The sequence below is a fragment of the Pleuronectes platessa genome, chromosome 5 (assembly GCF_947347685.1).
Source record: "Pleuronectes platessa chromosome 5, fPlePla1.1, whole genome shotgun sequence".
NCBI classification, from domain to species: Eukaryota; Metazoa; Chordata; class Actinopteri; order Pleuronectiformes; family Pleuronectidae; genus Pleuronectes; species Pleuronectes platessa.
In genome coordinates, this window is record NC_070630.1 from 15,555,258 (window position 1) to 15,580,096 (window position 24,839).

Below are 24,839 nucleotides of genomic sequence, written 5' to 3' on the forward strand. Positions count from 1 at the left end.
CTAAAGAAGTTGTGTATACATATATATATATATACATTCATACAGTGTAATGATATATGGCGTAGTGCTGCAGGGGCTTCACCCAGACCCACTGCACCCGCCTTGTACGCGGCAGCTGATTTATTCATACACTGCAGCGGTGTATCATCCTTTAATAATGGTTTCATATTCAGTGTGCACCTGAAACATAAACACACTTTGTTATGTGATATCGCAAAAACACAACAGGTACGAATATGCGCCCACGCGGGCACCAAAGCAGGAACTCGGGCGCAGGAACGCACACTAACAGCTTGTGTCTTCGCTTCACACACAGTAATGCGGAGAAACACATTTAAGGCAGCTGAGATCTCTCTAACAAGCACACAGCCGGGCACAAACTAGCAGTTACATGGCTCATTGGGAATTGTTTAAGTGTGGAGGATTGTTTGTGCAATTGTGTGTGTGAGTGTGTGTGTGCCTGTGTGAGTGTGTTTGTGTGTGTCTGTGTGTGTGGAGATGGTGAGTCTCTGGCTGAGGCACACTGTAGAGAGAGATAGTATAATCAGGATCCTCATGTTCTGCAAACAGGATCCAGGTCTAGAAGAGAAGCTGCCGTCTTTAACCGATGATCCCAGGATGTTGTGATTTATCTCTGCTGCACATTTGAACGCTCACACCTCCTCCTGTGTGGCAGCAAAGCAGAGAGAGTTTGAGTGGATTTAAAAAAAAGTCTGTGGGTGTGAAATAAAAGCATCTTCTCATAGCTCGGAGCTTCATCAGCTTTCAAGTAAATCTCGCACTGGCGTCAAAAGGCAGGTTTGGGGATCGGTGGCAGTTGTGTGGGCACGTGTCTCTAGATAGACTCTGACTGCAGGCGATACACATGTATGATTTATTCTTGCCTGGTAATTCAGCTGTGAAGTGACGACGGAGCGAGCGTGGAAATGTGAGGGATGTGGAGGAGTCACCGGCGTTGCTGTCCAAATGTGCGTCTTTCGATGATCAGAGTAATGAGACACCTGTTACTCTCCTCCACCAGCGGCCCTGGAGGGAGGATGACAGAGGCTGTGAGGGTGGAACTAGAGAGAGAGAGAGAGGAAGAAAGATGCTGAGGGAAGAAATGGAGAGAAAGAACAGGAATGATAGAAAATGAGTTGTAGAGAAAAGAGTCGGACAGAAAGAGATTGTGTGCTGAGGACAAATGTTCATTTGAAGAAATCGCTGCTCTCGGTCAATGATTTTCATTTCACTTCCCCCTGTGATCAGGTTTCAGCCACAGTCCTCTCACCTCGACCAGACGGAGCCGAGCTGGCAGTGCCCAGGATATCTAAACTCAACAATGAATATTTATGATCTTTCTCCTCCTGCTCGATACATATTCATGATCACCTCGTCTCTGTTTGAAAGCACATTTGACAGAACAATTGCACACAGGTGAAGACGAGAGTGAGCCGGCTGCAAGTTAAGAACATGCTCAGCTGTCGTTTGAATGGTCAATGTAGGAAACAGCAGGAGTAGAGCATCAAACCACTTACTGCCGAACACTTGGTATTTGGGTTTGTTGTGTAGTAACGAAACAAAACGCAATGAAATTGTACTCATGAGAAAGCTACAATTCTATGTTAAAAATTCTACGCTAAGTGTGATGTTGAGTAACTGCAAGTTTGTTAATATTTATATTATTTTATTTTCCTTCATATTTCATTCATCATGTTTTAGATAAATTGGCCACTTGGCGATTGACTGCACTCTTGTAGTTCCCTTTGTTGTTGCATCAGTCACAACAACGACAAACGAGTAAAGATAAACCACAACCTTTGTTCTGAACCTCTGAGCAATGGTCTGAAACAGGAGAGAGAAGACAACCACTGTTACCTGACATCCTTCTGCCTCTTTATTCCACTCACCATCCAGGTGACAAACATGATTTCATACAATCCCACCACTTTGTATCAAATGTAACTGTCAGAAAAAAACGTACAAATTGTCAGCATTTGTTTTACTATACATTGTACAGTAGACTAAAGGTGTTGCATTACATTGCACCAGATTTTGTGAATTATATTCACACCAGCAGTCGACATGAAACAGCTCCCCTGCTCCTTTAAGGCCACGCTGAAGCAATCAGCACTAACTGGCTTTCCTATTGAAATGATTTAACAAATGTAAAAATGTAAAAACACCAAGAAGAGTTTCCCAGAATGGAAAGGCACTTACATGTCAGAGCGACACAAAATGGCTTCACCAGAAATGTCTGAAATATCCAGTGGAAACGTTCAAGCATCAAGAAGTCGATAAAAGCCCTTCAGGCAGGGGGGAAACATCTCGCGATTGTCAGAGTTACGATGAACAATAAATAACAGGAAATGACTCGATCGACTGGAATGAAAGGAAATAAAATCTGAGCTAAAACAAGTATAAAAGCCTGACCATGAGGGCATTAGAATAACATGGTTTTGTTTTGGTTTCTTTATACAAAAGACAGCACGTGATAAAAATACATTCTCTGTCTGTCACAGAACCAGACAGGCGATCAGGAAGACGGGTGAGAAGACAGAGAAGAAGGGAAAACATATTCAGTATACATCCAATTTCCGTCCAAAAGATTCTGTCCGTTTCCACAGTATGAGCTGATCAGTTCCAGCCCCACAGTGTTTGGAATCGCCTCCCGTCCTCCGGGCACAAAATCCCAGTTTTCCTAAGTGGGATTCTGTCTGAATTGCTGCGATTATTCCTTTGAGAAACAAGAGAAGGACAGACCTGATAGGCTGTACTGGCGTTCAGAAAAGGCACTGCAGCTGGTTCAAGTCTGCGTCTGTCCCTACATCTCCGCCCTCCGATTGGTTCCCTTGTCTCGACCGGCCATCTCCTCGTCGACCTCCTCCTCTTCCTCTTCGTAATTCTCTTCCTCGTTGTTCTCTCTGCCTTTTCTGTGATTCCCCTCGTTTCTCGGACCCTCCTGGTGTTTCACTTCCTCCTGGAGCAAATCACAAGCACAAAGCAAGATGGCTCAACATTTGTTTCCAACGAAATGATGACATGAGATATAATATTTGTCTTCATGTTTACCATTTAGTCTCAGGCTCCTGTTTTTTAATTATAATCAACTGATTTCAAATATAAAAGGGAAACTAACACAAATGTTGGTTTGGTGACTCTGCACCAGGACAGTGAGTGCTTGTATGTTTTCTCTGCTTATCTGTCGAAAGCACTGTAACACACAGGAGTGTGATTCTCATGTAAATAAATGAGAGCAGAGACGTTTGTGTAAGGGGTTCACCTGGGACTCCCCTGCCAGGTCGACTGTGCAGCCGTGCATGAATGGAGTTGAATAGAGGGGAAGCTTCACTGAGCTCAAATTACAGAGAAACATAAGTATGTTTACCCGTTATGGGACTGACACTGAATGAAACACAAGTCCGTTCAACAAGGGGGGGGGCGACGATAAGGATATACACATGAACTTAATTATACCAAAACCACTTGTTTCATCAACACCTGCAAATTTGTTTAACTCATTTTGGTTGAGCATCTTTGGTCAAATTTATCTTAAAAGAAATATCAGAACTAACACAATAAAACAAGCTGAATTTGAACAGTATTTGTATGCATATGCACAAAATGGAATTTCAGCCACTCTCCATCAAAACAATAACTAATAATGTAGTTTGATGACGTCCTGAAGCAGCAAAGGATCATGGGAGTAGTCGCAAATCATGTTCAAAGATTAATTAATGTATTAACGTTTTATTTTGTTAAGCATTAACCAGCAATGAATAATGCTGATCCATACGTGTGACCAATACAAACAGTGAAAGGAAAAAACTGGCAAGCAGTTTGGTTTTCTTTCTCAATACGTCATGTGCCCCAGAAGTTACAGCAGAGACAGTGAAAGTGACGGGCAAAGAGAATGTGTTGCAATTAAAAGGCGACCGAATAGAAACTTCCTGTTACCTTTAGTCAATTTTGTGATTTCTCTGGCTGCGTACATTGTTGGAAACATTTTGGATTTTGACAAAAGTCAACAATATTACATTAGTGTAGCTGTTTTTCGACATTTTAATGAAGAATTGTTACATATTATATGTTTAAACAATATTCAATATATCAGTTTTATGTTGTTTTTTTAAATCATTAAATATGTGTTAGCTCCTCCATTTAAACAGATTTCCTCTCAGGTCAAATTGAATAATCCAGGCTCAGGTGGAAACCTGACACTTCGACAGACTCTCCACCTGATCTCCCTCATATACCTGGACACACATGAGGCCTGCTTCAGGTTTCAGGGTCAATACACACATATACACACACACACATGAATCCCTGTACAGCTAAAATATCAGAGTAGTGTATATATTTCCAGATGGACCACCAAAACATTTAACAACTTATTTTTGCTGTAACTGTTTCAGGCTGTGATGTTCTTCAATAGCTGGGAAAAGGCCTAAATAATGAAAATGGATTCCTCAGCTAAACTGTAGAAATGCGAATAATTTTTTTTTTGGATGCACAGTTCCAATCTGCTTCAACCAAAACACAGAATATTGTATAGATGGAGGTTGTTGGGATTCAGTTCATCTTATTGCCACTAGGTGCTCGTTGATTCAAGAAAACCGATTATAGGGACGTGATTGTGATTGAATAAAAAGCAGTAGTTAAGAAGTGTGAATGCTTAGAGAAGAGGCCAGAGAGTCGCTGAGTGGTTCCCCACAGATGAACCTACTTGATCTATGTTCTCCTCGTTATAGGGATCCTCTCCTTCATCTTCCCCCTCCTCTTCTCTCTTCTGCCCACCGGCGATGTCCTCCGGAGCCTTTAGAGCAGCAGCAACAAGAGAGAGAGTTCAATGCTTGACTGATTTTAGGAGTAAGGAATGAGACCTGTTACACCCATTTGTGTAGAGTTTGGTGTAAAATCTGCCTTTTCCTGCTTGTCATTTGTTATTTTCTCTCTCTCATCTGTTGCTTCTGTCAATATGTAAAATGCACACCTGACTGTTTGTATTACCCACCTCATCCTCTACTTCCTCCTGGTACTGGTCATCCAACGTGTCTTCCTGTTGATCTGGGTTTCCAGCCATCTGAACACACACACAAGTTCAGACACTCCCTACACAATCACTTCAACATTCTCTCGTCTCATTCTTCCCTAAAAACATACTCACCACCAGTTCCTCCTCCACAGCCGGCTGTCGAGGGACGGGGTGTGCGTCTATGTGCTGTGCTGGTGCTGCCGGCTCCTCTTCCTCGTCTACCACCTCCTCTTCCTCCTCTGTCACCCTGTGCTGAGGCTGATCATCACCGGCCTCTTCAAACTCATCTTCGCCCTGGTTGTTGGGGTCCTCATTGGGGTCAAGCTCACCATCTACATCACCCTTCACAGGCAGAAATACAAACAAGGTAATATGGTAAAATAAGGAAGAGATACAATCATGATAGTAGCGGTGGGTTGGTATGTGCAAGAAATATGTAGATATGTGCATAGGAAGATGTCAGAGTCACTGAATATATTTTGGCAGATCGAGTTGTTTTCAGAATTGTTTTGACATAGAAAATGTGGGTCGTGAATGCAGGAGGCAGGACACAACATAAGAGTTCTGCTGTGGAAATCCCCTGTTTTTTTAACAGTACATTGGTCTGTTGTCGGCCCTTATCACCTAAAGCTCTTGAATCTTGTTGTTTTTCCAAGTTGACAACTTTTAGTTTTTGTTGTTTCTGTTCAGGTTTGTCTCCATCCAATGATAGACATGTCATAAAAACTGCCACTTGCAAGCTGTGATTTTTTTTTTATATTTTCCTGTTGTATTCTCAAATGGGCTCATTCAGACATGTTTTTGTAAATGTCACTACGGGGCTGGCAGGAAAAGTTCAGAAAAATGTACGGGGCAACTAACTCGAACATTTACATTCCCACAAACAGGAGATTTTCAGGAAAATGTCTCGGAGTGCAGTGCATGTCTGAAAGCAGCTTAAGTGTAATGTAATTGTTAAATTAAAGTTTTCAAAATAGTTAAAGAGTCAAGGAAGTGAAATGATGGACAGATGATTAACAGATCGAGTGAACAGAATGGATGTAAATTCACCTGTTGTGATGGCACTCTTTGATCTTCTCCTTCTTTTTCCTCCCCCTCATTTAGCTTATGAGGATCTCCCTCTGTTCACACACACACACAAACACACACACACACACACACACGATGAGCAAACACTGCTCTGAGCTCAGACTCCGACAAAAATATTTCAGAGAACATTTTAAACTGTGCAGTTCACATGACGTAATGGTAACATTTCTGTCTCACCGTCTTCGTCATCAGTGTGACCATCTTCTTCTCCTTCGACGATGTCATTGTTCATGTTCTCATACTCTGTCTTCTTCCTAATGACAACAGTGACAGTCGGCAGTGAGAGAGGCTCTATAAGCCACATCAGAAAAGAAACCAGCATGTGACCTATATAGTCTTTAAAAATGTACTGCTTCCCATATTGCAGTTTATTGTTTAATTAGACCACCGTCATGAGACTCATTAGTTGTGGGAGTGGAAACATTACAGTCAATTAAAATAAAAAAGGAGGCTGGGGTTAATCAATGATAAATTGAATGGCTTTGGCATCCTTCCTTCCAGAGTTCAAACGAGGATAACTAAAATAGCCTAAAAGCTGGACAAATGAACCTGAAATGATCTGTATTGATAGACTCCTCTAGGTCAAATGTGGAAGTATGTTTTTGTGTCATATGGGCAATTGTCTTCCAGCTGATTTGAGACCTGACCTTTGGTGCTCCTCTCTCAGCAGCTGCTCCCGCCTGTCGGCCTCTTTGTGCTGCTGATGCTCCCTATCCTGCTCTTCCTTCAGCCGCTGCTCCCTCTCCATCATCACCTTCTTCCTCTGCACTCGCAGGGCCTCCTGTCGCACATGGATCTGCCTGCTCTCCGCTGCCCTCTGAGCCTCTAGGCGCTGCTGCTCCTGCTGCTGTTCATACGCTGACTTCACGTGCTCCACCTGGGCGTGCGCCTCGTGCTGCAGCTGGTCCTCCTGGTGCACCTCTGCATGGGGATCCTTTGAGATGATAAACAGATGAATAAAAATAACAAACTAAACCCTCATTTGCTGCAAATTGAGACAAACATTAGCATAATGCTATAATTTATCCTTAGATAAAGTTCAGCAGATGAATGTAACAGTAAAAAACAATGAGCACAACACAAAATGAGCAAATTGGCAGTAATCAAACACTGGAAATTGGTTGTTATTCATTCTGGTTCTTCATGTGTAGCCTGCACCCTATGTTTGTACATGTGGTTTTGTAAATGAATGGTCCTTACAAAAGGTTTTGGAATCTTTCCAGTAGATCACCTCCATAAGCAGCCACGACACTCAGTACAATGTAATCTTATGGGGCAACTGCAAAAGTTAACAATATGTTCACTTACATTTTTTTCACCAATAGAAGGCTGAAATTGTAATTCTGTGTTTTTGCTAAGGGTCTGGCAACATTACACGTCTCACTCAATAGGAAGTCTCACTGTCAAGTCCTCTGAGACTTGCTGCAGGACAGTGGAGGTGGAAAGATGAATAAGGAAGTGAGTTGGAGAGAGGAGTTTGGATTTTACTGAAAGAAAATATTGTGGCTGAATCTGACATGGAAATTTCAACTTGGATTGCTGTCATGGTTTGATTCACAGTATACAGACGAAGAGCTCCTACAAAGAGAAACAGTCACAGTTGTCCCATAACATTACATTGTAGCCACTGCCACTGTGTCATGGCTGCCAGCGGAGGCAATCTACTGGACCAATGGCAAAATATTTTGCTGGTACTATTCAATCAGTTACATTTGTAAACATAGGGCTCAGGTTAAAACATATCACAATTCCCGTTAATGAACAGCACTTAAATTTGAGCAGTAGCTGTGTCCCTGATCTGACAAGGATCACATGGTGTAGAAGGTTTATGTCTTAAATTTTGGAAGCACATGATCATGGCTCTAAACAAGATATACAGGAGAAATCATCCGCTGTGGGGTCAGTTTAACCCTGTAATAAGACAAAGGTTCTGACCGGTTGTGGCTGATGTCTCAGTTGGTCCAATGCGTTCTCATCTGGCTGTTCCTGTTCCGGATCCTCTCCCTCCTCTTCCTCCTGCTGCTGCTCATCCTGTGGATGGTCCGGGTCCTCCTCCAGCTTCTGAGGCTGTCCTGCTTGAGCCATCTCCTCCTCCGCCAGTTCCCTCTTCCTCTCCGCCTCTCCCTCTCCATCATCCTCCTCTCTTTCTGACAAGGTAATTTGAGGTACAGTGGGGCTGAGCTTGGTTTCGGACTGGGAGTGCACTGCCACCACTTGCTGACCCAACTGAGATGGAAGTATAAAGGCAAATATATCGATTTGTGTGTTTTTATATTTTTTTTATATACCTTTTGTCCTCGTAGTAAAGTGAAACCAAAGACTTTTATGTCACCCTGTCATGGTATACCTGGTGATTTTCTGGGGCTGGCTCCTTTTCTTGTATCACAGCCTGCTGCTCTTGATAGATGTGGGATTTGGGTGCATCTGCTTGTAGTTCCTGGGGGACGGGGTTTTGCTCAGGTTGCCTCGGGACGGGAGCCCTGTGGAGGGTTTCCTTTAGCTGCTTGAGCTCATCCACCTGCACCTGAAGGGAACAACACTCAAAGCGATTAGCGAGGGAAACATGAGGGAGCGTAGTCATCCAGTGGGATTGTAAATCTGGTACAACTGTACAATAACCTTATAAAAGAGTTTAGGCTGTCATTTAATGGATGTGTTAAATAATTAACCTATGTTTTACAAATCAGTTATAACCTATTTATAATAAACTGTTGGCTTTGGCTGTGTCTCAGTTAGAAGGCAGGAGATTAATAACTCTTATCTTTAACTGCAGTACTGTTGAAGTGTTTGAGTCCACAAATCACTTTTGGAGTTTCAGGGGTCAACAGTGTAGCTGATTAGTGATTTATCTTCAGACGTAAAAAAAAACAAAAAAAAACATAAACTTGCCTTCAAAGTACTTGTTTGGTGTCAAATGTCTGCAAGCCCTGAAACGAGGTAATTTCCACCAGAAGTGGCTAAGCTAAACTGATGAGTGAAATTTCATTTTTGGATGAACTACTTCTTTAACACTTCCTGGTTTCCTGAGGTGAAACAAACATTTCTCTTCCAACAGACATATACTAATGACACCATTCTTTTATACAACACATACACACAAACCAGTAGTTTGTAACCAGGCCACAAGGTTAAATTAAAAAAAATTCCTTTTGTCTGCTTCAGTCGCTCCATTATATCTTTCTGGCTGATTGGCTGCAACATCCTTTAGATGTACTGCTCTGACAGCCCTGAAAGAAACAGAACCCCTGGAGTGACGGAAAGAGTTTTGTGTATGTGAGTGCGTGGATGTGTGTGTGTGTGTGTGCTTGTATTGTGCTCGTCCAACTGGAATCGCTAACGAAAAGCTGCATAAGCATAAAATAAATTAGCAAATGCAGACAGAGTGAGAGAGAGCGGAAATGAGAGGAGAGTCAGTGAAAATCCATGAATGGAGACCAAAAGGAAGAATGTCTCGGTAGAGTACTGTACATTCAATAAACCATTCAGGCATTTCAAAGATCACTTCCAAGGAGAATATGCACGTCTGATCTATCAAAAAACAAGCAACGCATCAGGAATCTTGTTTCCTATTTGCTGGTGATTTTACAATTCACTGGAATGAACATCTCATCTTGACAGAGAAGGTTAAAGTAAGGTTATAACTGAGAGGACTGCAGAGGAGAGAGGAGGATGTTTCAGCTGCTCTGGAGATGTGATGAAAGTACAGAATTAACACAAATGGTCGCATGTCATAAATAAAGGAGGGTTCAATCAGATGTGTCACATATAATGTTCAACATTAACGAATGAGCCATTTTCCCCCCAATTATTCTTCCCCAGTCTCAGGATATTCTCTGCTAACATGCTAAAAATACTAAGTTACACTTGAATGAAACAAGAATCCTTTATCTCTCAATTCAACTAATTGTCTATTATTTCCTCTGAGACTGAAAGCAGATATTCAGCATTAATCAGTATTCACAGACTACAGTGAACAATGAGACTGCATCTCTCTGCTGCCTTCTCCTACCTGAGCTGCAGCCAGCGCACTCTTGTGGTCTTCTAGTGTCAGTGACAGCTGGTTGTGCACTGCCTTCAAGTCTTGATGCTGAACCTGAACACAAGCAACAAAAGAGCAGGAATGAGCCATTCATTATTATGGCAGGCTTACAATTGACATTGCAAAGGAATTTTAACGTAACATGTATTTTCCTCTATTATTCAGGCACTATTTCATGAATCATTACTTAATTAATCCAATTTCAGATATCACACATTGTATCTTTCTATGTTTGAAAAAACAAGACTAAAGAGATGAAAAGATAAGAGAAGCTAAGATCAAACTTTATCATCAGGATGTTATTCTGACATTTGTTGCATCCGAAAACATACACTGTTTCAATTTTAAAAACATATAACAACCAAACACCAAAGCAAGTACATATACACAGGGCTCAGTCCACATGGGGATAATGAGGCACATATGGGATCTGCAGTCTTCTGCTTGAAGGCAAAAGATGATATTCTTCAAAGAAGATGTGAGACAGGTCAGATGTAATATTACCATCCAAGGTCGACATGTCTGTTCTCACCTGAACGTCCTGTAGCTGTACATGAATTTCATGGTGGGCTTTCCTCAGCTGTTTGTTCTCCTCTCTCAGGTTAAAATTATTATCTGCAGAATGAAAAACACATCAACAGACAGCTTGCAACTAAACAAAAAAATTTAAAACATTCAACAAGTACAGTATATTTTCCCCCTGCACTTGGATCAAGGAATTCCTCACAAACAGCCACTGCTCCTCCACCCTCAAATTCCCCAAAGGGAGGATACATCAATACTATGTTTTCATTTGAAAACAGCGTTTACAAACTAAAATGAGCTGTGACCACACAAGCACTTTGGCTCCATATCAATTTTAATCCCTGCCGCTTAAGGTTGGGTACAGAACTCTGTACTTTTAAAGGTACGGACAGAATTACGCCGGTACTAACGGGTACCGATTCACGCCAATCACCAATGCCAAGTTTCGGTACCTGTGAGCGCATCTGGGTGACAGTATTTCAAAGTGAGTGAGAAGGAAGGAGAGAGAGAGAGCAAGACCATGTGACTCAACCCTTGAACGTAATCAATCCAAGCTCATTTCTGATCAGGGCACACAGTCAAAACAATTGCGAGTCAATGTTGCAGACACCTAGGGAGCAATGCACGATTCAAAAATGTTGTAACCAGCTCTGACAGTAATTTCTTGCTACTCTGTGTCTCTATGAATCGTGCCGCGCACTGCACTAACCGAGTCGAGCCAAACCTAGCACGCCCCACCATCTCGTCCGGCTATACATACATTGACTATGTTTACAAAGTGTGTTGTTTTTACCCAGTCTGACTTTGCACATGTTTTCGATCACACTGTTTATGTGTGCGAGTGTGTGTCAGCGCGAAAGACACACGAGCTGTATAATGAATGAAGGCGCAGCTTTGAAGAAAGATTTGACTCATTGAGCAAAATTATGGATCATTATGTGGTGATCAGTGCTGATATTGTGGCGTCATTTCAAACAAATCAGCATTTCAATGTAACATAGAGAGAGACAGAGAAGTGAACAGCGAGTCAGTGTGTGTCTTCAAGTTGCGGGACTATCCTACACACCTGTTTTATAGACAGCAATAGCTTATGGTGACGAATTTGGTCTGAAAACACATATCACATGACTACTCACGTACGCTGGGCATGCCGGTGTAAACAGGGAGCCTTTCTTTGTTAGTTGCGGAAAGAGCTAGGCTACAAACAAGATTCTTCAAATAATAGCACATGTCAGCTGTGTCATTGTAAAAATGCAGAAATTAACTCCACAACAGCTGCTGGCAAAGACAACAGGCTTTTTTCTATTCTTTTGCAAAACATAAGCAAAGATGATTAAAACCACTTATTTTGTATCCTTATGACTCATGTCACAAACGCTGGTTCCACTTGTGTTCACATATCTTTAGCAGTATGGAAAAGTAAATCAAATCATTTGTTGTTAAGCTTGGCACTTACCACGTACTGAATGTGAATACAACTATTTTTATCTAGATCTAAATATAAAACATTTGTTTTAAGACCTGCAGTACTTGATACAACCAGAAGATGGAGATAGGGTAAGTGAGGATGACACCTCTACATAAAGACAGTAGACTGCACCTTTGAGCTGGGAGACTTCCCCGTCTTTGATTTGCTGCAGCTTCTCGTAGCGATCCTTGTGTTCATCCAGCAGTCGGCCGTGGTCCTCACCCTGTGTTTGGTGCTGCTCCTGCAGGTCGTAGTACAGCTTCTTCAGGTCTTCATGCTGGCTCTGACCGAGAAGACAAAATAAATCCACTGTCATCATGTGGGTTTGATTTTCTCCTCATAATAAAATCACTGAATCATCAAACCTGAAGGAAAAACAGACCCTTCCCCCAACCAGGCATTGACTTCCTCACTAATACAAGAGGAAGGATGTAGCTGTGGGTCAGGGAGAGTGTGTGTTCAAATGACACAAGGTCAAGAGGATATCTGCGTCAGTGTTAGAATAGAGAAAAGCACATTTGAGCGTGTTGGTAACGACATACCTTTAACATCTGATGTTGCACTTGTAAAGAATTTAATCTGCTGCCGGAGTCTTGCTGTTTCAACAAAAGACAAAAGGTTACCAAACTCAGAGACTTAGTGGTTCATGCTTTAAGTTACTGTTACAACAGACTAAAGAGAATAGGGGAATTTAATCTGGTCGTGTCAGTTACAGCAGCACAAAGCTGCTGTTTTACACACAAGTTGAAAAGCAGCTTAAACTTCCCTAGCCTACAACGATTAAAACCTTTCCAAACTTGATGTGTTTTGCGTGCAATTACTATTTTTCCTGTTTATATCCATTAAATGTAAGCTTTCATATCAGCAACGTATATTTGCTGAACGATATTGGAGCTTTATTTTGTTGAACAAAGGCAGATTATGTCCAATCACAACCAATCAGAATGTGTGTTGTTGATATTTTGAAGCAGTCGCAGTAGAAGATGAACAACAATAACTTCCTCCTCTGTCCAGTCTGATATAAAGTATATCTGTTGATATATTTAATATATTTATCTTTTGCCATTGATTACTGTTATTTTTGTCAAACAGGAGATGACGGAGTTGGCTTGAAGCTAGAAGTAGGCAACAGGCAACCCAGCACTTGTCAAAGAAGACAAACAAATCCAATGAGCACAGCTGTTTACAAACAAATAAGACCTTTGTCAAATTAAATACAAAAAAATGCTAGAAATACATTTAAAGCAGCAGTGATACAGTATTAGTTCTTGAATTAGTTGCTTTTTTGTGCCGTTTATTTGCGTCGCTGTTGATATGCAAAGGCCTCAAGTTCTACAAATGTACAGATGAACAAAAGAAATAGTAATTATGTAAAAACATACCTTCTCCTTGTTCAGTGACTGTTGTGCATCGAGTTTATAAACCAGATAATCTAGAAATCAGAAGAGATCAATCATATTTTATGTAACTTTAACAAATGTAAAGTAAAACTATGTTGAGTATGAAAATAGTCATGGTTCACTGTTCAGCAATTCACTCATATTTATTTGGCTGATGCCTTTATCCTATGTGACCAACAATAATACTATAACCAAATGTTTTTAAATATGTATAGCAATCTGATATTTATTCTAGCACCACATGATATGCCGTCACAGTTTGAGGTATGATGTATTCCCCAAAATAATCAGAATAGAGAATAGAGGTTATTTTTCTCACCTTCTTTGGCCTTTTTATGGTCTAACCTCTCCTTCTGCAGAGACTTCTCCAACCGGGAGCGATGCTCATACACCACTACACATAAAAAAACACAGATGGAGGGGATGAATAAAGGGAGGAGAGAAAACCCAGACCTCTTGTTTTTTGGAAAATAGACAAAAAGAAAGCTGCATTGGCAATAAACAATTGCAAAATAACATATGCTCTCACTACAGTTTAAAATACAAATTATAGAGAAAGCAGAGACAGAGAGAGGATATGCATATTATGGTTGATATAAGAGTGCGGTGTGATATTTATTCAGCCACATTGATCTCAGGGATGTGACGGCTCCTCCATCGACAGAAAGCTGTGGTATTCCTCACATCTGTGGGGATTTACAAATACTTTGTCTCAGGCTGCTGTGCCTGGTGGCTTGAGTCAAAAATTTTAAGGAAGGAATCAACTTTCTTCCAGACGATGGTAAATAGACGTGATAAAATTGTCCAAAATGTTCCTTAATAACCTAGAAGCTCTTGTACGCCTCTTAATTTGAATGGAGATCGTCTTTTTATTCTTAGACACACTTCTAATTTCTGTCTTCTTCTAACTCCAATTGTCGGTCTCAAAATATATATTTTTTTATTTCCAACATTTACCTTTTTTTACCTTAATCTGATTGAAGATTAAATTCAAACGAAGCAGAAATAATCCATGTGGGGAGTTATGTCCACTAGGCAGTAGGCAGCCGGTTTCAAGATTAAAAGAAATCAGCACCAAAGCCGATACAACACACAAACAATGCAAAATCTAAAACCTAATGGACATAAACTGCATATAAAAATGTATGAAGGGTCTCCACTTCCTCCCCTCCATTGGGATCCAGTAATCAGGGGGTGGAGCCGTGGTAACAAGGTCCTGCTGATATTCGTGATGGACCAATCCAATTGAACAAACATCAGTGTGATGAAAAAGCCTAAAATGACATCTTTAAGAGAAATGTATTTGACATTCACTTTGACCTTTAAGTACATGCTCCATCTACTAACAAAGAGGATTTATGACCTTTACTGCAGCCAGCCACCAGGTGGCAATCAAGACAATAAGATACCATATGGGCTATGGTAACAGTAGGTCTACAAGCTAGTAAAAAACACCAAAAACGAAAAAATACTATACGTGTTACTGATTTGAAAAGTAAACTCTTATTTAAACACTTTTTTTTCCCTTTGAGATTCGGCAACCTCTTGAACAGTGTTTCTGTCTTTTTGATAATTTATGTTAATTGGTCATGTAGATGCTTCAAGGAAAGCAGACGAGAAAGCAACAAGGCCTTCCAGGCTTTTCAGGAGAAATCGTTCGAGTGGGAGAGAAGGAGTTTGGACACAAAAAAGCTATGACTCACTTAAGGAAAGGAAAAAAACAAAAAGCATAATATGTAGATATTAAGAAATTCATCTACTTCCTGCAAGTTATACTATCTCGTACATCAGTAGGACCTTGGCCTCCATCCCCGATTCCTGGCTCCAAATAAGTGAGTTGGCAGCGTTTGTTTGTTGGCCCTGTTGTACTGAACACTATTGACACAGCATTTACTAAGAGGAAAGAATGATAATTTATGGTGTCATGGTTTATGAGTCAAATATAATTAAACTTTCATGTTTTTATAATTTGTTAACTTTGATAGTAAAAGTAAAGTAACCGTAAATGCTTTGTCATCTTAACCTCAGTTAATTTGTTCTACAAATGCATTATCACTTCCATATGAAGAAGTGGTACAACGGTTGTAACTTCTTCCTCTTTGTCACATTTTCTCTCTCCTGACCTGAGCATAATGGGAGGTCAGACTGATAATGTGGCTTTTCTTTCTTTTCAAGTGCCAACTCATCAGACTCCAGGATAAACGTATACAGTTTTGCTACACAGAACAACGTTGTAAGAATTTCACGACAATGACAAAGGAGGAGAAGAGAGTAAAGGAGTGAAGGAAGGAGAAGCAGAGGAAGGCACAGAGAATAAGCAACCAAACAAAAAAAGAAAAGAGCAAAAGAATGACACAGTCACAGGCAGAAATATGGCAAACCAGGAGAGACTGAAGGGAAATACACAAACCAAAATAACAGGCTGAGACAGCAGACTTGGTAAAGTAAGTGGTAGTTATCCAACCTTATACAGCACAAACAATACATTCTAACAGACTTCATAGCTTGGTTGTTATTTAATTGAGTCAATCTGACCTAATTGCCCTTCGAGGTGACAAGCTTTTCTCCAACGACAAAAACTGCTATCTCAAACATCTGCCATCGTCTTCACACCACTATTACTGGATTACTACAATTTGTTTTGGTAAATAAAAATTAAAATTCCAGCTAAATCACTCTATTGGTCGTACCAGTGAATTTACTGATGAAATATTGGAGAACTATAATGTCACTCAGTAGAGTGCATACCACCAAAACCCTACAGTCCCTTTAAAATCAATCAAGCTGCACCAAATTGCACACATTCATTGGTATCAGTTCTCTAAATATGTTTTTTCATCAAGAACCATGAATTATTTCATAGGACATATCATGATGATTAAGAAAGTCAAATCAAATCCTACAAGTTATTTTTTGCTCCATGTCCCATCCTTTCACCAAATTACATGGAAATCTGTTTTGTAGTTTTTGCATCATCCATCTGACAAACAAACCAACCAATGCAAGCCAATGGACATAGGCGGAGATATACAGTGCCTTGCATAAGTATTCACCCCCCTTGGACTTTTTCCCATTATGTACTGTTACTAACTGGAATTCAAATAGACTTAAATAAACTTTTTCCCGTTTGATCAACAAAACATGCATAGTACTTTGGAGGTGCAAAATACATTTTATTGTGACACAAACAATAATGAGAACAAAAAAGTTGACATCTGTTGGGTGCATAAGTATTCACCCCCCTGTGTCAATACTTGGTAGAACCCCCTTTCGCTGCAATTACAGCTGCAAGTCTTTTGGGGTATGTCTCTACCAGCTTTGCACATCTAGAGATGGAAAGGTTTGTCCATTCTTCTTGGCAAAAAAGATGAAGCTCAGTCAGATTGGATGGAGACCGTCTGTGAACCGCAATCTTCAAGTCTTGCCATAGATTCTCTGTTGGATTGAGGTCTGGGCTTTGACTGGGCCATTTTAAGACATTAACATTCTTTAATCCAAACCATTCCTTTGTAGCTCTGGCTGTATGTTTAGGGTCATTGTCCTGCTGGAAGATGAACCACCGCCCCAGTCTCAAGTCTTTTGCAGACTGCATCAGATTTTCTTCAAGGATTTCCCTGTATTTGGCTCCATCCATCTTTCCCTCTATTCTGACCAGTTTCCCTGTACCTGCTGAAGAGAAGCATCCCCACAGCATGATGCTACCACCACCATGTTTCACTGTTGGGATGGTGTGCTCAGGGTGATGGGCAGTGTTGGGTTTTCGCCACACATAGGGATTTGCATTGAGGCCAAAAAGTTCAATTTTGGTCTCATCTGACCAGAGCACCTTCTTCCACATGTTTGCTGTGTCTCCCACATGGCTTCTGGCAAACTCCAAACGGGATTTTTTATGGATCCCTTTCAACAATGGCTTTCTTCTTGCCACTCTTCCATAAAGGCCAGATTTGTGGAGTAGACGACTAATAGTTGTCCTGTGGACAGATTCTCCCACCTCAGCTGTGGATCTCTGCAACTCCTCCAGAGTAACCATGGGCCTCCTGGTTGCTTCTCTGATTAATTTTCTCCTTGTCCGACTCTTCAGTTTGGGTGGACGGCCTCCTCTTGGTAGGTTTGCGGTTGTGCCATATTCTTTCCATTTTCTTATGATGGATTTTATGGTGCTCAGAGAGATGTTCAAAGCTCTGGATATTTTTTTATAACCTAACCCTGCTTCATATTTCTCCACAACTTTATCCCTGACCTGTTTGGTGAGCTCCTTGGTCTTCATGATGCTGTTTGTTCAGTAATGATCTCCAACAAACTCTGAGTCCGTCACAGAACAGGTGTATTTATACTGAGATTAAATTGCAGACAGGTGGACCCTATTTACTAATTATGTGACTTGCAAATGTGACTTGTGAATGCAATTGGTCGCACCAGATCTTTGTTAGGGGTTTCACAGTAAAGGGGGTGAACACATATGCACTCAACACTTTTCAGATTTTTATTTGTAAATAATTGTGAAATCCATGTAATATTTCCCCCCACTTCCAAATGATGCACTATTTTGTGTTGGTCCATAACATAAACTCACGATGAAATAAATTTTAATCTGTGGTTATACCATGACAAAATTTAGAAAAGTCCAAAGGGGGTGATTCGTTGGCAGAGCCAACGAATCAATTAACTTGAACTTTGTAACAATCACTTATTACACAATAACACCGACAGAGAGGCTATCAGTGTTCGCTGCAGTGACCACTTCTCAGTGTTTTATGAGCCTGTGTCATGTTCATAATCTAATTCATATCACAGCCTTAGAAAAGTCTGATGACGTTCTGATTTAATTCCTGGGGGTGAAATCCAACTCCTTCCTGTCCTCTGATCCTGATCATACGGACGTCCAGAGCATCAGATTACTGAGGTTTTATTCTGCTTGTTTGAGGTTCTGTGTCGTCTCAGTAGATGAGGCCATGTTGCTCTTTACTCAGCTCAGGCCACACCACACACACACACACACACACACACACACACACACACACACACACACACACACACACACACACACACACACACACACACACACACACACACACACACACACACACACACACACACACACACACACACACACACACACACACACACACACACACACACACACACACACACACACACTCTCTAGGGGATGACATGGACAAGTTGGGCAACAGTGACAAAGAAGCTACAGTCTAGAAACGCATGTCATTTGACTGTGCTTCTGAATTATTAAAACTCACATTTAAACAAGGACATTTTTTATTATTTATTAAGTGTGTTCTATTTAGAAACTCAATCTCCTTCACATTAACATAACAAGGTTAAAGATCAGAGATGAAGTAACTAATTGAAATATTAAAATGCATTGTCTTTTACTTCAGTCATTGAAAGCATTCCAATATTAAACTAATTAAAAACCCCAAACCAGAGATGACCTTACAGTCGATTTCATCAACCTAGCTCAATGTAAAACAATACAACGGAACATGTTCAAATAAGCTGCAAGTCTTCCTTTGCTTCGTTGCAGTTTTATTCTGACCACCGCACCAGAAAAGAAAACAAACAAACAACAAGGGGCAGCTCGACCAATGCCTACTGTACGAAGGGTCTACCATTCACACAAAGGAAAACCTTCCAAAGACTGATTTGTTTTACACCTCTCCTTATGTCGTTCAAACTTCAATGTGCATTATTGTTTCGGGTTCAGACAAATGAAACATTTCCTCCACAGTGCAGTTAAAGTGCATCAGCAGAGCGAGGACAAGGGAGTTCTGTATGGTAGTGACCTTTATTGGCCTACTGGCTTAGATGAAGAGAAGATTGGATAGAGTTGGCCGGGGTGTGCACTGCGAACACTATCAATCACACAGGGAAACGGGCTCCAGGATTTTGTCTGCGGTTTGTTTGCATACGTGTGTGTGTGTGTGTTCTCATTCATGCACCCACTGTACTACTGAGCACACACACAGGGGACCACTTGCGCAAAGCCCAGGGAAAAAGTATTGGGAGTTTCAAATGTCCTCCTTGTATGGCAGCGTCCTTCCTTCTATCTTCTACTAAACCTTGACCACATAGGAACCTCTATGACCAGTTATTATACATTCTAACATGCATGTTTGAGTGGTGTTAAGTCTTTAAAATTCAAATTGTATCTCAGTTAATTGGAGAAACCTTAAGAGAGTTGAGAATCTGGTAAGAAACTGACCTCCTGTCAGCGGCCAAATATACTGGGTAAAAGTCGAAGGACAGAAAGATTTAGACCCTAAGAGAAGTAGTATGGAGACGGTGGTCTGTTCAGCATGCCAACGTCAGTCCCCTGGAACCCACTGATGTAACAAGATCCCAGAAACAGCTTGAAGAATAGATTTTACCGACACTATTTTACATAAACTACAGGTTTATATTCTGAACGTGCAGCGTACTGCCTTCGGATGTGACTTGATTTATTTTTGAGTCACGTCTCTTGTTTTTATTGCTCATTTCTTTGGTATTAGAGTTTGGAAGACACTCTGCATGACAATCTGACTTTTTACTTTTTGTCAGGAAATACAAAATCCCAAATCAGGTCCCATACTTTGGTTTAAAACAGAAACAGAGTGCATTTCCAACTGTGGCTTCGGGGGTAAAGAGAAGCTAGAGAGCGACTCTTTCGCTAATTGGATGTTCTGTGGTTCGATTTTAGGCTCCTCCAGGGTGCATGTTAAACTTTACTTGCCACTGACTGCTGTGCCAGCATTGTGAGGATGATGCATGAGTGTTAGACAATGCTCTACGTATTTCAAGCGCTGTATAAACATGTTTTTTTTAATAGGTGAATATGATCTGTAATTTAAAGCACTTAGACTGGTCATGAAGACATAATCACTAGATAAATGGAGTTAATTTTAATAAAGTAACAAAAGTATTTACTTCCAGTTATCCCATGAAGGAAACAGACCATTACAATCACATGAGCATGTTTATTAACATAAACAGAAGGCGACAAAAGTGTTGTTGATATACTATTTTGAGCCTGCTGCCATTATTGTGTTTGTTTCATGTGTTTGCAAACAGCACGCTTTGTCATTGTGAGTGTGTGTGAGTGTATGTATGATTGTGTATGATGGAGTGAATGGGTGTTAAATCATGGGGACACATTTGTCAGAGTGCAGACAAAACCACAAAGTGCTAGTTGAGGCTTTTAAATGACTTACAACCGCCGGCCTCTGGTTATAGTGGGAAACAGCGAATCAATACATCCAGCTCACAACCCCCAAGCTATGGCCCACCTCTAAATATAGGACAGGAAAAACTGCAATCAACTGTCGGCCATTGGGTTCGACCCTGTGATTGGCTGAATGATCCATCGCTTCACAGTGAAAGTATGGGCGCGGTGCCTAGTGTAGGCGATGCAAATGGGTTAAACGCTATTGCTTTCTTCAAAGTGTCACACTATACGGTCATGCTCTAAATGTATCAGATTATGTGCATCTTTTGAAAAATGAAACAAAAGCCATTGGTATACGGTTGAACAGGAACGGACTGAAATCTTAGTTGAGTGACCCTTTCTCTCTAAGAAATCTACATTATAAAACAAATGTGAGGGAATTTCTGTAATGCAGGAAAAGCTCCCTTTGCTCGTATAGGGCTGCCAACATGGAAACTCGCAGCTATTCATAACCACCTGTGAAGTCAAATTTACTCTTTTACAATCCAAATTTGGCACAGGATGCTTCACAAAACAAACCTGAGGCCTAAATCTGTGCATGTGGTTACACACGTTTGATGAGTAAAAAGCTAGAGGACAACTCTGTTAGTCATACCGCTGGACACAGCTTTGGATGATGAGCTTGAGATAACTACCAATTAGGTGGATCAAATGCCGAATTAAATTATCAGGTCTGGGCTCAAACACCGACACACTCACTGACCCCCTGATACGACCACACACTTTGTTCTGAAAGAGATGAAGTCATGTAGGAGTTGACTCTCAGCCTAACTGTTAATTTTAAACCATGGGCATAATGGCATGACACAAAACCTCACATCCTGTCCGCAGAGTATAGTGTGTTTATGAGTCTTTATGGGGAGGGAGCAAATCACAGAGGTTACTGTAGTACAGGACTGTTTAATCTTTTGTAAAGGTGTGGTTTGTAAGACGTTCCTGAATTTAGATTTTTAATAGAAACATTACTTGAGTAATACAGAGGAGCATTCTGTAAATGCACTAACGCTGAGTGGGTGTGACACTGTTTACCCCACATGGCAATAAAGGAAACAGATCAGTCAATGTCTGTGGAGTTGTGACTGTTAATGTGGGTTTTACGGTTAGTAATTATGTTTCTTGGTTGTTACTAAATAACTGGTGACTGTGCCAATCTTTAATCTAGATATGCTGCTGGAATTTAAAATAAACGGCCTTGAACCTACTGTGCTGCCCAACATGTATTTAACCTGCTATTTATTATCTGTGTTTTATGATGCAGTATCACATGGTTGAATTACTTTTTTCATCTTTTTTGTTTTATAAAATAAAGGTGTCTTAATTTTTATTACACTGGTAGAAAAAAAAATGTGATAGACGAATTTACATGAGTGTGTGTGCATGTTTGAATCAAAGCTGCTTGTGTGTGTGGACTGTGAAATGAGGGGATTGTGTACTTGCATAGGTGTCAGGTGAATTACTACTCTACTTGGTAGTTGTAGTAAAGTCCATACATCGAATACCAACTCTCACAATTTTTATCGGACAATCCCTTTGTTTATCAGCGCATCAAGCAAGCTAGCTACCTCAGAGAGGTTACAACAGAAAAAAGAAGATAAAAAACTCTGAGAGGGCCAGTGGGTGACACGTGCACACACACACAGACACAGTGATAAAGATGATGTTTATCCGAAAACATTTATACAATGTGATCAAACTCTGCAGCACCAGTGCCGTGTATACTGTATATACTGTATATATAGAAAGTTTAATTCATCCCTGATTGGAAACAAGTGCTATACAGTCCTCTGTAATAACACAATCACAGAAACTAAAAGGGTCTTTGCTGTTTACAGGTAGATGATGATATGGCAATTCAAAACAATACCGTCTTGCGTGATGTCTGGACACCGAGTGGCCTCTAACATTGCCAGGGTGTTGCAGGACCCAGCCCTCTAACCCATTTTAAGACTTTTAAAAAGTTTAAACTATATATAACATTATGCGTCGTTAGCTTCTTGTTCTTCTTACAACTGAGGTGAGTGTGCTCCTTTTCCCTCCTGCTATCCCAGCTGTGGCTGAAAGAAGCAGATGTGGTGGCTGACCTCATGACTTCAAAGTATAATTATGAGTATACTGTTAAGGTGAGCCTGGGGGACACAGCCACTACAACCAGGTGTGTGTGTGTGTGTGTGTGTGTGTGTGTGTGTGTGTGTGTGTGTGTACTCTTCTTTTATGACCTCTTTAGGACCTTTTCCAGCTTCAACACTGACCTTGTCAGGTCCAATAGTCCTCATGGGGACCAAAGCCTGGTCCTAATGAGGCAAACTGTCATTTCTGAAGTCCTGGTTAAGATGTGAATTGTGGGTTAGGTTGAGGTTAAGTGAAGGTTTTGGTTAGTTTGTTTACAATAAATGGAAGTCAATGTAAATTCCTAACAAGTATGTGTGTATGTGTGTGTGTGTGTGTGTGTGTTTGTGTGTGTGTGTCAGTCTGTCCAGCCTGCAGTAAGCACCACTTATCCCATCAAATGTCATTATCTTTACAGTAGCCCTATGCAGAAGGCAGACATATCCAGTCCAGCTAAATACCAACACCATGGACTAATCTGCACACACCTTAACCTGCTGGTTTATCACAGGATTAGAAAGCCACCTGAGGTCAGAGGTCAAAGGCCAAACACTGGCCCTTGGTATATCATCGCCCTGCTAACCTTTGACACACTGACAAATCACAACAAAGCGTTTGACAAAATGTCAACTTTCAAACGTGATGAACGCCGAACGGATCTGTGGTTTGTAAGGGACTGATGCAAGTACTCGTGTTGATTTTAAGGAAGATGGGCGTTTGAAAGCGACTACGCAAACATTAAAACTGTAGTTCCGCGATGGGAGTCTGGCGCCGCACGCACGAGTTCCCACGCTCACCTCTTCACCTGAGCGCAGAACGAGCTACGGTCAATCACCTCACACCTCGCCGTGTTTACCTTGGAGCTGAGCCGACAGGGACTCCTGATGCTGCTGGTACTTCAGCGCCGTCGCCTCGGTCCTCCTCAGCTGCTTGTGCACCTCATAGGACATCATGCCCCCGTACATCATCCCGCAGACGACCGTGAGCACCAGCAGGCACTGGAAGATCCTGCGCTGCCGCCGGGAGCAAACCCCGTTCCCCATGTTGGACCCGCTCCCCGCTGTCTGCGAGAGAAGGCTCCGTCTCCGCTGCTGGAAACTTCCCGACTCAACTTTTTCCTCTTTTTTTTCCCTTCTCTTTACCTCCCGGTGAAGACTGGAACGAGCCCACCCACCCCTCCCCTCACTTCCACAGCATTCCCGGGCCGAAACAATACGGGTTACACGGTGGTATTCCCCCCGGTGGACATACTTTCCTCCGCTTGTCGACCCTCTCCTGGAACTTCAAAGTAGCCGCTCAGATTTTCTCAAGACTTCACGTCAAACTTCGGCGGCTCTAACGCGGCTCACCCCGGGGCCGACGGCTCCTCTGTCCCCGCTGCCACACCCTCACTTCCCCCGACGTTGTTCAAACAAGACAATGGAGACAAATAATAAAGACACTTCAAGTCCTCGACGCGGCCTCCAGAGCACCTTTAACTTCAGATACGTGTCAGCCCCGCAGCTGCCTGCTGCCATCCCACTGCAGCCCCACAGGAAGTCCCGCCCCTGGAACCCACCCTCGCTGCTAAACCTCCCAGCGATTGGTCGCCACTGAGCTCCGTCAAAAAAGTGCCCTTCGAAGTGAGGGTGGGGGCTTGTTTTTGTTGTCCAAACAGGAATGAACAACATTCATTTCACGATGTTGTAACAGAGAACAACACATCAACAAGGCCTCGTTCATCTTAAAAAGCTTCAGTGTGTAAGATTTAGGCGAAAGGAATCTGTTGGCAAAAATTAAATAATCCCAGTGATGTTTTCACTCGTTTGCAATCATCTAATTATAGTAATTGTTGTTTTCTTTACCCGAGACTGGGCCCTATATGTTTAAGTACTTTATATTTACTCCAGGAGTGGGTCCTTTCTACGGAGGCAGACATTTTTTTTTTTTTTTTAAACCACCACCAGATACCACTAAATTCTAAACACTGAACC

At 41.4% G+C, this 24,839-nt stretch overlaps 1 protein-coding gene across 1 annotated transcript; it reads right to left on the reverse strand.

The window, feature by feature from the left end:
- Positions 1-1,853: 1,853 nt before the first annotated feature.
- Positions 1,854-24,403, reverse strand: golim4a (golgi integral membrane protein 4a). Its single transcript, XM_053422438.1, has 15 exons — positions 23,723-24,403; positions 13,855-13,929; positions 13,518-13,567; positions 12,678-12,731; positions 12,268-12,418; positions 10,675-10,757; positions 10,113-10,196; positions 8,451-8,627; positions 8,039-8,329; positions 6,751-7,037; positions 6,281-6,357; positions 6,065-6,135; positions 5,147-5,356; positions 4,706-5,062; positions 1,854-2,959 (listed from the first exon to the last, which is right to left on the reverse strand). The coding sequence occupies exons 1-14, from the start codon at positions 23,907-23,909 to the stop codon at positions 4,937-4,939; spliced, it is 1,923 nt and encodes a 640-aa protein (XP_053278413.1). The 5' UTR covers positions 23,910-24,403; the 3' UTR covers positions 1,854-2,959; positions 4,706-4,936.
- Positions 24,404-24,839: the final 436 nt, after the last annotated feature.